The 13,760-nt window shown below is 49.1% G+C and overlaps 1 protein-coding gene across 5 annotated transcripts in view; it reads right to left on the bottom strand.

The window, feature by feature from the left end:
- Positions 1-13,760, bottom strand: part of ACACA (acetyl-CoA carboxylase alpha) — a 102,421-nt gene that overhangs the window by 59,314 nt on the left and 29,347 nt on the right. For all 5 annotated transcript variants that reach the window (XM_056506983.1, XM_056506979.1, XM_056506982.1 and 2 more), the window contains 5 exons: positions 10,882-10,995; positions 9,364-9,477; positions 8,672-8,761; positions 8,321-8,439; positions 1,632-1,655 (listed from right to left, as the gene is read on the bottom strand). In XM_056506983.1, the coding sequence (XP_056362958.1) occupies positions 1,632-1,655; positions 8,321-8,439; positions 8,672-8,761; positions 9,364-9,477; positions 10,882-10,995 (461 nt within the window). The remainder of the gene's footprint in view (positions 1-1,631; positions 1,656-8,320; positions 8,440-8,671; positions 8,762-9,363; positions 9,478-10,881; positions 10,996-13,760) is intronic.

Below are 13,760 nucleotides of genomic sequence, written 5' to 3'. Positions count from 1 at the left end.
CATGATTCAAACAGCAGCAATTTTAAGATTTGACACTTGAAGGATTCAGTACATTTTTACAAATTAGGTTGAAGCACACCATGCTGTATTATCTTATTGATTCCATGATTTTTCTGATCATACTGTAATTTGCACTCCTCAAATGCAGTGTGGTACAGTGACTCCAAAATTCTTTACTGAGTCTTACACTCATATTCCTACCCTTTCTGTTCAACAAACAACTGGATGTGGCACTCAGGGCTCTGGGTTGGTTGACAAGGTGGGGATCAGTCACAGGTTGGGCTCCATGGTCTTGGAGGTCTTTTCCAACCTCACTGAATCTATTATTTTTATGTTTTTTTAAAGACTCACAAAGCCATGGTCAAGACTAGCAGAGGAATCTTCTCACATAGTGAGGAAAAAGCACACAACTAGATTGGACCTTTCTCTGGTGACCACAGCTGGGGTTTGGCTTCTCTGCAGTCATTATCACCAATCTCTGAGCTGTATGACAGACTCATCTCCATCCAGACTTATTTCAAGAGCTGCCTGTGATGTGGTGACACTTCTGAAGAGACACCAGCAGGGAGCTGGCCCAGGGACCACACTCTCCTCGCTCACTCTCCCTGGACTTGGGCACACATTCATTTTGCTCCTCCCAAGCGCTGCCACAACAGGAGGAGATGGGGAGAAAAGTCAGGGAATTGATCCCCACCACTCAGAGTGCCTCAGAGCTGTGAAGTCCAAGGTGCTCAGCTGAGTGGGGAGAGCAGGGCCAGCCACTCTGGCTGAGCACTCCTGCCACAGCCCCTCCCAGCTTTGCTGAGATTTCCTCCTTCCCACACACCAAAGCCACTGTGATCCAGCCCTGAGTACAGTGTTAACAAGTCTAAAGTATCATCAGTGTGATTAATAGCTCTCCATGCTTAAAGTCACTCTCTGTTTCCTCAATTTATCTCTGATTAAGAGCCGTGAGACTTCCAAGCCCATTTTTACTATTTTTCCCTAAATAGGCTTGTAAGCAGTAATAAATAATAGGTATTCAGGTTTTGAAAGAGGAATTTTTCAGGACATGCCTTGGTGTACGTTTCTTACAACTAATACAAAAACTATCACAGAACAGGAACTGAACAAAAAGACAGCAGACATTTTTCATGTATTATTTAAAACAAGAAATACTTTTCAACTGAGACACAGGAGGAAAAATTAACGTCCAAACCACAACAAAACATGCTGTCAGCTGTTTGAGATGTAGATTCATCTATGGTGTGAGGGAGGTGAAACAGCCCTGACAAATTCTAAGCTAGGGACAAGAAACCAGGGCTGGGCTGGGAGGAACTGCCTGGGATCACTGTGACACCCTGGAATCCAAAAAAGACCCTAGGACAGCACCTTGCTGTGTAACACACTGCAGATGAGCTGAGTCACCCAGCAAATTTTGTTGCATGCAAAGATTTTAATTTTTTTCCTAAAGAAAAGCTGAAAACATGTTTTAGACAAAGTGAGAGGAAAAGGGAAGGTAAAAGAGTTATGGTTGGGAGTTTCCCAAGTAAAGAGAAGGGCACTACAACAAAACATGTTAAAACATTCAGGATTAGGCTACTTCTTTCTAGTGTGGCTTTTGAGATTTGAGAAGATGAGGAGTACCATACCTGTTTAGCGTGGGGATGTTCCCTCTGTAATCAAACAACCACAGTTAGTCACAGACTGGTTAGTGAAAGCCATCATCAAGAACCATCATCAAACTGATGCACACAACCAGCAACACCTTTACAACTGACTCTCCCAAATTTGTGAGCTGCCAGGGAGAGCTCCCAGCACCTGCCATGGGCAGAGCCAGAAATGGAATATCCCAGAACACCTGGCATGTCCCACTGCTGCTCACCTCCCATTGCTGCCCCTTTGCACACACCCAGTGCCAAGCAAGACCAGAGGGCAGCTTGCACTCCCTGACAGACCAGCAAACAGCAGAGATGCAAAAAGAGAAAATAACAAAATCACCATCTCACACAGGAAAATTGCAACAGGTTGAGGAAAAGAAGCCAAATCCTCAGTGCCAAAGCTCCAGGCTGAGCAGCAGCCCACGCACAGGCTCCCACCATGCAGGAACAGAGCACACACAGCACCAGGAACACACTGCATTTCCAGCACTCACTACTGAAAAGAACAACCTTAAGGCTAAAAAAGCACAATCCTAAGGCTAATTTGAGGAAAACTTTACCAATTCTATTATAATATCAACTCAACTCTCCCCATCTTTGCATGCAGCCCAGGGCTTGGTGATGCACACAGGGCAGAGGAGTGAGGGGCACATTTTCACAGCAGCACAGCCCAGCCCACAGCTGGAACAGCCAGGAGAGTGCTCCATGCAAGATGGAAACATTGCTGGGATCTGACATGCAAAATAGCACAGATTAAAGTTTATAAGAAGTCCTTGCACACAGAAGGTTGTGCAAAGGGATGAGCAAGAATTAAAAGATGGAGAGGAGAGCTTTGAGGAACAGGTGAGTGGACATTCACCCCCTTCCCTTCAGATCAGAATACAGCTTTTTGACATCCTAGACCATACCCCAAGTTACTGAGCACAAAGTCTCAGTGTTTAATGACCAGTGTACTCCATGCTGACACTGCCCAGCCTGCCTGCCCTGCTCTGTCCCAAACTGGTTTGGTCACAGCAGAGGTGATGTGTTGGGTGCATTACTGGGGGCACAAAAAATCCCCATGATCTCCTTAAACAATATGGGGGGAAAAATACCTAAAACCATTTGTGTTATGGTATAAGTTACACAAGTATTTCATTTTTGGGGGGATGGTGGGGACAGCCCCTGTGTTGCAGAGCCTGTGGTCAGGACAGAACGAGCCCTCAGGGGGTTGGGACTATTTTTTGAGCTTGGCAAAGAGTGGGAAAGCTGCATGTGATCTTCTTCAGTTGGAAAAAATAGTCTGGAGAGGACTGGCAGTTCCTACCCCCAGCAGGAACACTCCTGTAGCCATCCCTGGAAGGCTTTCAGAACAGAGAGGGACAAAAAAACAGCACAACAAATGTTCAGTTCTGCCTCAAGAAGGGCACCCTGGTGCTGAGCTCTGGGAGCTTCTCCTGCCACTCCACATGGAGCTGGAGAGGCTCAGGCAGGAACAGCAAGGAGGGAAACAAGAGAAGGAGGAGTGGATTGAAACTGAGAGAGAGCAGGTTTAGATGGGATGTCAGGGAGAAATTCCTCCCTGTGAGGGAGGGGAGACCCTGGCACAGGGTGCCCAGAGCAGCTCTGGCTGCCCTGGATCCCTGGGAGTGCTCCAGGTTGGATGGGGCTGGGAGCAGTGGAAGGTGTCCCTGCCTTCCATAATAAGATCTTGAAGGTTCTTTCCAGCCCAAACCATCCCTGGTTCTGGTCAGAGCCCCTGGCAGCAGCAGGGGTGCCACAGGCACAGCCATGGGCAGTGCTGGCACCCACAGCCTCACACCCTGACCTCCACAGCAGCCCCAGCCCTTCTCTGAGCCCTCCTCAGCTCCCAGAATGGCCCTTCCTGACCAGGAACTGATCCCAGCATGGATCAGCTCTGTGCCATTGCTCCTGCACCCCCTGCACCTCCTGGGGACTCTGAATTTGGTTCCCCTCACCCCCTCCTCCTTTTCTTTCCCTTTTTCTGTGAGAACAGGAGCTCTCCCCACACCAAGGCTGTGCAAAGCTGCAGCTGTGAGCAAGTGCCAGCACAGGGCAAAGCTTTGGAAATGAGGCAGCAAAGCAGCAAAGCAGAGGTTGGCTCAATAACCCACTTGTAGTTATTAACAGCAGTACCACAGGAGAAAGAGCAATTCCACTGGCTCTGACCAGTGCCATTCCTCTTATGTTTCTTCATTTCTGTAGAAGAATCTAACCAGAAGGCTGTGAAACATGCCTCAAACCATACATTCTGATTGGGTTTTTCCTCTCCCTCTTTCTTCTCTTATTCTTCTGCTCCCTCTGTGATTCAGCCAAGCTGAATCTGCTACAGAAGTCCAATTTGCATAAAATTATCTCTGTTCCATTCAGTTTGCTGCCCCTTCCACAGCCCCTTCTCTGCTCTGCTGGAAGATTCTGCCCTTTCCAAGGCAGGCAAGCCAAGGGAACAGCAGCACATTACTGCTGCCTGCTGCCTAATTAACATCAAACCTCAGCACGGAGCTGCAGGGATTTACAGGTGTCCTGGAATCATTTTCCCCTCCTCCCTCCCCGTTCAAACCACTCTCACAACAAGGAGGGGACCTCAGGCTACCTGACACCCCATGAGTGATCCCTTTGGGGCTGCAGGTGGGGTCAGAGCCCACAGCAGCACAGCTGGGTCACTCCTGGCATCCAAAGACTGATGCCAGAGGCTGTTCCAGCAACTAGTCCACAGAAAATGCTTTCACTTTGTCAGAAATTCACATTTTAAGAGTAGATTGTTGTAAAATGATAGCAGGAAAAAAACCTCTGCACGCTGTTCTAAATGTGAGTGTGGGGTTCTTAAAAAAGCCCTGCTTAGGACCAGGGATATTTCAGCTGGCTTTCAGCCTTCCAAATGGCTCCTAGCTGTGAGCTAAGGAAAAGGCTGGCAAAAAGGAACAAGCAGAATACCCCATAGATGACAGAACATCAGGAGACAGCAAAGGGGAGATCATGCACCACTCTCAAGCCTTGGAATCAGCAACACCAAAGTCCAAGGTAGGGCAAGAACAAACATCCACAAGCACAGAGGGAAGAGGCAAAACCAAGCACAAGATAGTTGGGACATTTATGCTGATGGAAAAACCCTTGGATGGGCTCTAGTGGGAAGTTCCCTACCCACTGTAGGGGGTGGAACAAGATGAGCTTTAAGGTCCTTCCACCCCAGGCCATTCTGTGGTTTGATGGGGTTGATGAAATGAGAACAACTCATGCCTAGGCTTGAATTCCACCCTTGGAAAACAGGATGCAGCCCCAGAATGAATTCAACCCAGACAAGGCATTTGCCTCTGCATCCATGTGTGCTGAGAGTGCATTCCTGGCTCCAGAGGCACCCAAGGTGAGCTGCTATCAAACCTTTCCTTTATCCAGTCCCCAGAGCCTCAAAGCTAAGCAGGCTCATTATCAGAACTTCATCTGCAGTGCTAAACTCTTCCTCACTCCTCCTTCCACTGCTGCAGCCAGACCCAGGATCCCTCAGGACTTGCCAAGGCTGAGTGTGGCAGCTGGGGGTGCTCCATGGGGCAGAGGGAAGGGATGGGCTCAGTGCAGAGGGGTTGGAAGGCATGGCTGAGGCAGCAGGGACCAAAACCAGCCTGGGCTGTATTTCAGTTTCCTCTGGGGCCCAACAGAGCAGAAGGCAGAGCCCTGGGCAATCCCTGCCACACCCCAAATCAGGAGAGCAGAGCACCTCCAAGTCTCCTTGCCAGCACCTGCCTCACACCTGCTACAGGGGACACATCCAGCTCTGGGAAAAACAGGAATCTGCTTTGAGGGAGCACATTTATCTCAGTTCTCCCCTCCTGATCCTCCAGCACATCTATTCCTGGGGAAGGGGGGATCATGAACAGCCTGGCTGGGGGAGCTGGAGAGAAGGGGATGCTCTGGGAGGAGCAGGGCAGCAGCAAGCTCCAAGAGCTGGCTACAGCAGACAATGTCCCAGTTTAATTTAAACCTTACAGCTTCAGACATAAGAAAGGCTGCTGGAAAGCAGGAGAGGAGAGAGAGGGGATTAGAAAGAAACACTTTTGTTGAAAAAGCACTATAATTCCCTCTCCTCGACACACAATGTTTCTTTGAACAGAAGATTTTAAGCTAAGATTAGGCAAGGCCTGTTCCATGAGCACCTCAGAAAGGCCTTTCAGTGTGTGTCACCTGGGCTGCCAAGCTGACAAAGGCAGCTGAACTCTGTGAGCAGCAGTCAATACTGCCCAGCTCAGAGCAGGGCTCATTTCTTCCTCCAGCTCCTCTCCCCAGACCAGGCTGGCTGCAGCCAAACCCAGGCAGGGCTCTGAGCCCCCTGGGCACATCTCTGGCATCCCAGAGATCTCCTTGGACCCAGCTCCAGCCTGGCTTTCTGCTCAGGGAGGGTCCCCAACTGCATTTGCTGCCAGATGGTGACACTGCACTCCTCATCTGCCCTGCACTGGGCACAGGGAATGCTGATGGATCCATCAAACCCTCTGTGATTCCCATTAGAAGCTAATTTTTCTCCCTATGACTTTCCCTTCAGTGGGGATTCTCACATTAGGATGTTTTCTGTTAATTTAAACAAATAATTCCCCAAACAGTTTCTGCCCACAAAACCCACCAGGAGCAGGTTGCACTTCTGTGACTTTGTCAGCAGATTTAACAGCTTTTCTGTCCTCTCTGCTTCCCTGTGGGCAGCTGATGGCAATCTTTCCATGGCCAAAAACACAAAGTCTGAGCCTGAGCTGTGATCAGGCAGCTCAGGAGGAGTGACTGGGATTGTTTCTGCCACAATTAAGTAAAGGCAGAGCAGGGTTAAATACCAATAACAAAGAATTTAAATAGAAATTTAAAAACATAATTAGAATTTAAGGCATTATCAGTTTGCTGTTTTCTCTACATGAATATTTGCTGCAGTAAAACTTGGGCTCTCAAAGGTTCACAGACATCTGACATAAAGGGACCAGGGTTTAAAAATACCTGAGGCAATGGTGAAAAATGTGTGGCATCATCTAACAGCAGCTCCAAAAGGGAAAACTCCCCTAAGGGCTCTCTGGCATCTGCTCCTGGGTCACCAGCCCTGCAGAGCCTCCAGGGACATTTTGGGATATTTTGGCTTTGGGGTTTGCCCTTGGAATGCATTTTTATCTTTTCAGCCTAAGAATTTGTGCTACAAAAGATACAGAAAAGCACATGATGAACACAGACCATGGTCAAGAACAACAAAGACAATGTCAGAGTTCTGAGATTTCCATGTCCTGGGTTTAACACCAGGTGTGGCTTCAGAGCTCCTTAAACCCTGTGCCACCATCAGCCCCTGGGCACCCTCCAGGTACCCCAGAGGGAGAGCAAGAAGCTGCTCCAAGCACCAGGAGCCAAATCCATCACTGGTACCCCCAAGGAGCTGAAGCTGCCCCTGCAGGGATGAACTTGCTTCCCTTGTGCATTTTCCACCATCCAGCAGCCTGAGGAGCAGAACTGAGCTCACAACACTGTCCCTGGCTAAGGGGAGAGGGGATTTCAGGCCAGAGAGATGCTCCTGGAGCAGGGAACATCCCTCCTCTTCCACTGACCTTGTCTGATTAAGCCTGTGCACACAGCAGAGCAGTGGCCAGCACTGGCAGGCCAAAAATCCCTGAGCAACAAAGGCAACTGAGGCCAGCAGAGAAGCAATGGAGGAAGAATAAAGGGGAGAAGAGAGCATTATAGAGGGGTACTAAAAATAGTATGCAATTATTTACAAATATTCTAGAAATGCAGGGAACAGATGAGCCCAAACACGTGTCCCATTTGTAGCAGGAGTGGTTTGGGGGCTGGCTGGGGACAGCCATTCATTTCCAGCAAACCAGACCCTGAAAACCATTTCATAAAAGGTACTGATGGATTCTCAATGAAGCGAGACCAGACCCCACCAAAAACGAGATCGGGAAAAAACGTTTGGAAACAAAGGAGGGAGAAAAGGCGGCACGGACCAAGAGCGGCACCCGGTGGCTGCAGGGACTCACTGCGACCCCAGAGCAGCAGCGACAAACAGGGACAGCTCAGCACCCTCCTGGGGAAAACTGGGGCAGACAGACACCCAGAAACAACCTGGGCCCCCCATGGCAGGAGACTGGAAGGAGATGGGCTTTCCACCCCAAACCACCCTGATGCACTGCTCCTGGAAGTTCTCATAATCAGGTTTTGGTTTTTTACAATGAGCTAGAGAACCCACCCTCCTCTCCAGGAGGAGGCAGCAAGAGTTGTAGACACAAGAAATGCAAAACTGAAAATCAAAGTGTGTCAATTCCAGCATTTTGTATAAAACTCTGATCTTGGTCTGCTCCATAAAAAATGGTCTGGTACAAAAGATGTCACCTTATCCAGCAAAGCCAGGGAGGAGAAGAGCCACACAAGCACTCAGAAAGGGCTGGCAGGAAGGGGACAGAGACTGTTGGACTGTTCTGTATTAAAATTCCCATTAACTGATTATTCTGGAATTGTATCTTTTAGAAGGCTTAGCATTCAACTAGAACTGACATTCTAAAGATAATTTACTACCCAAGCTGAAGTTAAGATCTAGAAAATATATGAAAATTATATCAGGCTTAAACAAACCCTCTTTCTCTACCAGTCCTAGCACAAATTTTCTGGTTTTTTTCAGGATGAGCCCCTCCCAAAGCTGCAGCTGCAGAGGCAGGAGGTCTGACCTGTTGGGATGGGAGGTGGGCAGCATGAACTGGAACTCCACCACGCAGGTGTTGTCCTTCAGCTGGCGGTGCTGGACACTGTTCAGCTCGTAGGCAATGTAGGCTCTCCTAACATACACCTGGGACACAGAAACTCCATCAGGGGCTGAGGGCAGCAACACCTCAGAGACTCAAAAAGTGTTAAAAAACAAACAGATGCCTCCAAATGAACAGCTGGATAAACCCCATGCCAAATCCCACATAACCTACAGCTCTCTAGGATCTTGCAGGGTGACAATGCTCAAAACAAACCAAATCCACAGGAATATTAAAAATACTGATTTTTTTTTTTTTCAATGGGAATAAACTCACCTCCAGAGCTGCCATTCTTACCACCTGGTTACTGTGGTAGAAGAAGTTGGGAAGCACATCAAAGATGGATGTCTCGGATAAAATGAGTTTCTAGGAGAGATCAGATTAAGCAGAGGTTTAAAAGAGAACTCTGCCTTGCAACTAGGACCAGGCAACAAAGGAAAAACCCCAAATCAAGCCTAGCTAGATCTGATTTCTAAGCTTTTCCTGTTGTTCATCAAGGATTATGACTTTTTTATATTAAACCACAGAAAAGCTGAAGTTGGAAGGGATCACTGAGTCCAACTCCCTGCTCCTCACAGGACTAAAACTAAAACCATAGGAGAGGAGCTCCTGGAGCTCTGTGGTCTTGGGGCTGTGCCCATTCCCTGGGGAGCCTGTTCAGTGTGCTCCAGCACCCTCTGGGGGAAGAACCTTTTCCAAATGTTCAATCTGAGCTTCCCCTGGCACAGCTCCACCCCTTTTCCTCATGCCTGGTGAGCAGAGGGAGGAACCAGCCCCTCTCCTCTGCTGCTCCCCCTGATGAAGGTGCAGAACTGGGACGAGGTGATTCCCACATCAGCATAGGGACAAAACCAAAAACCAGGGCAAAGCTGGACACCAGACCAACACAACTGAAAGGCACAGGGAGTTTGGGACATGCAGGTGAGTGAAAGGAAGCAGGGAGCCAGGGAGGGGAGGCTGGTGGGTACCTGCAGGTTCTCAATGCAGAACTGGTGCCCGTACATGTCGATGGCCGACAGGAAGATGGACTCCACCTGGTTGTGGCGCAGCTCGTAGGAGGGCAGGTGGGAGGCAATGAGGACCTGGGGAAACACAGGCAGTGTCAGTGCTGGGCCAGCAGCAGGGGGCTGTCACCTGCAGGCAGCAGCAGCCTGCTCCATCCCTGAAGAGGCAGCCAGATTGTCCCGTGATGCTGCAAAGCCTCTCCCCTCCCTGGCCTCATTTGTGTGTCTGCTCCGTTTGTATTATTGGCAATTCCCCACGGAGAAAGGGAACAGCTTCAATCAAGTTCCATCAGTGCATGTGATTTAGCAGGGCAGAGCTGCTGGTCCTGGGGATTGCCTGCCCAGCTGTTAATTGGGAAGCAGAGCCAGTGGGGAGCCCCACGCTCTGCTCCTGGGCAGGGCAGGCAACACACACCAGGGCCAGGTATTAAATGCCCAACATGAAAGATGCAGAGGTAGGAAATGGAAGCAGCTTGCAGGGAAAATGAAGTGGAAGAGCAGCACAAGGGCTGCAGCACCATCCCCAGCTGATGTGGGGAGGTTCAATAGCGGAACGGTTCAAGGACACAAACACAATCCTGAAGGAAATAGAAGGTCACTGAGCAGCTTCAAACACCCTGTTCATCTTCAATAGTCAAGCTTTGAAATAAAAGGAGAGACCCTCCTAAGTGTGAGCTTTCCTGCTTTAGGGTGGAGACAGGGACTGTGCAGTGAGAGGAGTGATCAGACTCCGGGGTCAGCGTTATCAGGAAACCACTGCACCCTCTCACCCCTTCCTGGCAACAGAGGAGGGTTAAACTGAACTGCTGGAGGGGAAGCTCACAACAATATCTGGGTGCCTGTGTGACATTCAAATCAGTTCTGCAGCAGACTCCTGGAATTCACAGTATCAAGAGTTTTTCCAATTATTTCCAAGTAAAAACAAAATTGACAAAGCACAGCTCAAAGATGGAAGAAACCCTGCAAAAGGCCAGCACAATTCTTTGTGGTAATTCCTTAGCAGCTGCAAAGAACAACTGGTTCTTGTGCAAATGGCTCTCCCTGTTCTCTGCAAACATGGATCCACAACTGTAAGGCAGCTGAGGAACCTGGAGAGCCTGTCCATGTTATTCCAGCACAATCCAGGCAGCCTGTGCTGGTCAGATTTGCAGATGACAAAACCACCAAAAACCACAGTGACCATGCAGTTCCACTTCCTCCATCACACAAACCATGGGCTACTCCCAGCTAACTCCTGTGCCAGCCAGACAAAACTTTTTGGAGGAGTAGGGACAAAGGAATGCATGTTAAATTTAAATATTACGGTGATTGGGAATGCACCACACTCTTTGCCAGTTAATCACTGCTAATTAGCTTCACTGTCAAAGTGCTGCTCACAGGAAGCTACTCTCCCCATGTGCACAGTGACCAAAACAAACAGCAGGATTGTGGATTTCCCAGAGGGTGAGCTGCAGGCAGAGCAGCCCGGGCAGCATCGCTCACCTGCCGCGCTCGCAGGGCCACCTTGGCGTTGGTCGTCTTGCTGAGCTGGGTCAGCTCTGTCAGGATGTTGATCAGCTCGTCTGTCAGGGTGGGGTCACGGCCACAGAGCTGGTCCTGGCAACAGAGAGAGCAGGAGGTGCTTAGCACAGAGGGAAAACATCATCTGTGCTCCCCCAAAGGAGCTTGAACTGGAATATGAACACACACACTCAGGGCTGGACCACACCATCCCCACAAGCCCTGACCTAAATTATCCTGGAATTCTGTGCTGACAAGGACACAAATATGCAGAATTCAACAATTTTACAGACATAAATAAAAACTGAAAGAAGGGACAGGCACCATCTCCCATTCTCCTACTTGTGGCACATGTTTTGGCACCCAAACACATGAGAAATGCTGGTTGTCAGAGAGACTCAGAAAACTTCTTCCCACTACCCAGTTTCAGGTTTGTACCAGAAGTTTCTCCTAGCACCAATGCAAAATTCAAAGAGCTTAAATTGTAGCCAGACACCTTGTGGAACATACAGAGATCAGCAAACCTTCCCCTTCCACCCCAAACTCTGGAAGGGTGACCAGAGTTACACTGCCAGAGAACCTCCTGACATCCACTTAAAAAAACACCTCAAACCTCAGAAGTCCCCACAACCACAAACCACCCAAGCTTTGTGCAGCTTCAGCCAGCACCAGAAAAAAGATCTGTCATTCCTGTGACAAGGCTAAGCAAAGCTAACTAAACCCATGAATAATGTACTGTATTTCCTGCCACACTACAGGACTGATTCCATAATATTTCTTCTAACCAGAGAATCCTGGATCTGAGGAAATCCACAACCTTACGTTGCCCTGAATTGGTTGGATAAAATAATAGAACTGAAGAGCATAAACTTCCAGTGCTAATGCTGCTCCAAAACTCTTCTGAATTCATTCATTCAAAAAAATGCCAACAGTAAAGACTTTCTTCCAAAAATAGTTTCAATTCCCATGAATAATCCCACAGTCTTCAACACTTCTTGTGAGCCTCCTCCCTCCCACCCCGAAGCTGGAAACCCTCTAGGAGCCTCTAAGGTGATTCTTCCACACAGCACTTAACAGCTTGTCTTGATAAATTAATCATAGAGGGAAATGTGAGATGAAAAGGGATTTGCCACGAGAAAGAGCTGCTGCCTAAAAGTTTAAGATCTTAAACACCTACAGACCAGAATAGGCCATTTGAAGATCCAAGAGATAGGAAAGGATAAGGGGAAACCTCTGTGCAGCAGGTGGGATTGACAAAGCTGCCAAGGAAAATAAACTAAAAACCAAAGCCAAATAATACAAAAGTCCCATAGAGAGAATAATGACACAACATCTCATACTCCACGAGATTCCAGGGCTCAACAGCTCTTCCCTCACACTGCTGTTGATCCCTTCCTCTCAGCCTCACTCAGGCCTGCTGGCACCTCTAGGAATGATGACACAGATCTCCCAGGGAGACAGACCATACCCAAACCACTGAGAAAACATTGAGCTCCCAGCTCTGAGCAGACTGCTGTCCCCTCCTGACCAGGCCTGGGCCACCAAACACGAGTGTGATTGATCCCAAAGAAAGTCCTGTGCACTTATCCTCTCCAGGACACTGTGGGGATTCATGGTGGGTAATTCAAGAGCTGCAGGATTTGAAACACAAACTCCTGGCTGTTGTTATGTTGCTGCTCCAGGGAACAGAAATCTGACAGGACATGGGACCCTGCCATGCCAGCAGCCACTCCATCCTGCTCAGGCCAGGATGTGCATAAGTTAAGCACAGAAAATGAACATACAACAACAAATGACACCATATTTCAGCAGATGTATGAAGGATGGAGCAGTTCCCACCCTGCCTTCAGTGCCTGCTGGCTAAAAAAGGTGAGTGATGGTAGCATAACACCATTACTAAAGCCATCCTCAGAGCCCCTGGTTAATAATGGATTCCTGGGACACATCAATAACAGCCACACAGGCAGTGAGGCTGCCCTTACCCCACCCCACACAAACAGCCTGAAACACCACCTGGCACCCTAAAACACCACAGCTGCCACTGTGGTGGCACCAAACGTGCCACGGGGAGGTGAAGAGCGATGAGCTGGAAGGGAGAGCAGTGATGGTTCATGGCCTGGGAGCCCAGGGACACCCAGCTGTGCCAAGAGTGACCACAGGCACATTGCAGCTCCTGTTCCCACTCCAGAGGAGAAATCCCTGTGCCCTGTTCCCACTCCAGAGGAGAAATCCCTGTGCCCTGTTCCCACCCCAGAGGAGAAATCCCTGTGCCCCCCACGAGGCAGCACCGTGGCCTCACCGATGGCACTCAGATAACCAGGAGAAGCTCTTCACTCCACTGTCTTTCAAGTTCTGGCAGCCTGGGGTGTTGCCTTTTCTTGAGCAGAACTAGCTGGCAGTGATGGTGGCAAGAATGACCCAAGAGGAAGGGACAAGGGAGGCTCTCTGAGGTCTCCCCACTGGCACAGCCCACAGCAGGTGACAAACCAGACCAAAAGTTCCAGTCCCATTTTAGCAAGGAATAATCAGGATGACAACAAGAAGCCAAAGGCAGGCTCTGGCTCTGGCTGCTCTGATTGGCAAAGGCAGCAGCAAAGCCTCAGCCCAGCTCCCTGACAAGGGCTAACGCCTCACCAGCACCCCCGTGTAATTACACACTTGAGTGACTGGACTCTGAAGAAAATTGAAGGCCTGAGCTGTGAACAGCTGCCATTTTCTCTCTCCATCACGGCAGCGTGATTACTTGAGAAATGAACAGCCCCAGCTCAAAGCTACTCCAGAATTCTCAGAGGAAATATGGCTCCGTGTTCAAATAATGAGATTCTTAAGGCAAGCGTTACTTACAATCACAGCACACACCA

Source organism: Oenanthe melanoleuca, chromosome 19 (genome assembly GCF_029582105.1).
Source record: "Oenanthe melanoleuca isolate GR-GAL-2019-014 chromosome 19, OMel1.0, whole genome shotgun sequence".
NCBI lineage: Eukaryota > Metazoa > Chordata > Aves > Passeriformes > Muscicapidae > Oenanthe > Oenanthe melanoleuca.
Note: the sequence above shows the minus strand (reverse complement) of the source record. Positions and strands in the feature narration are given on the sequence as shown.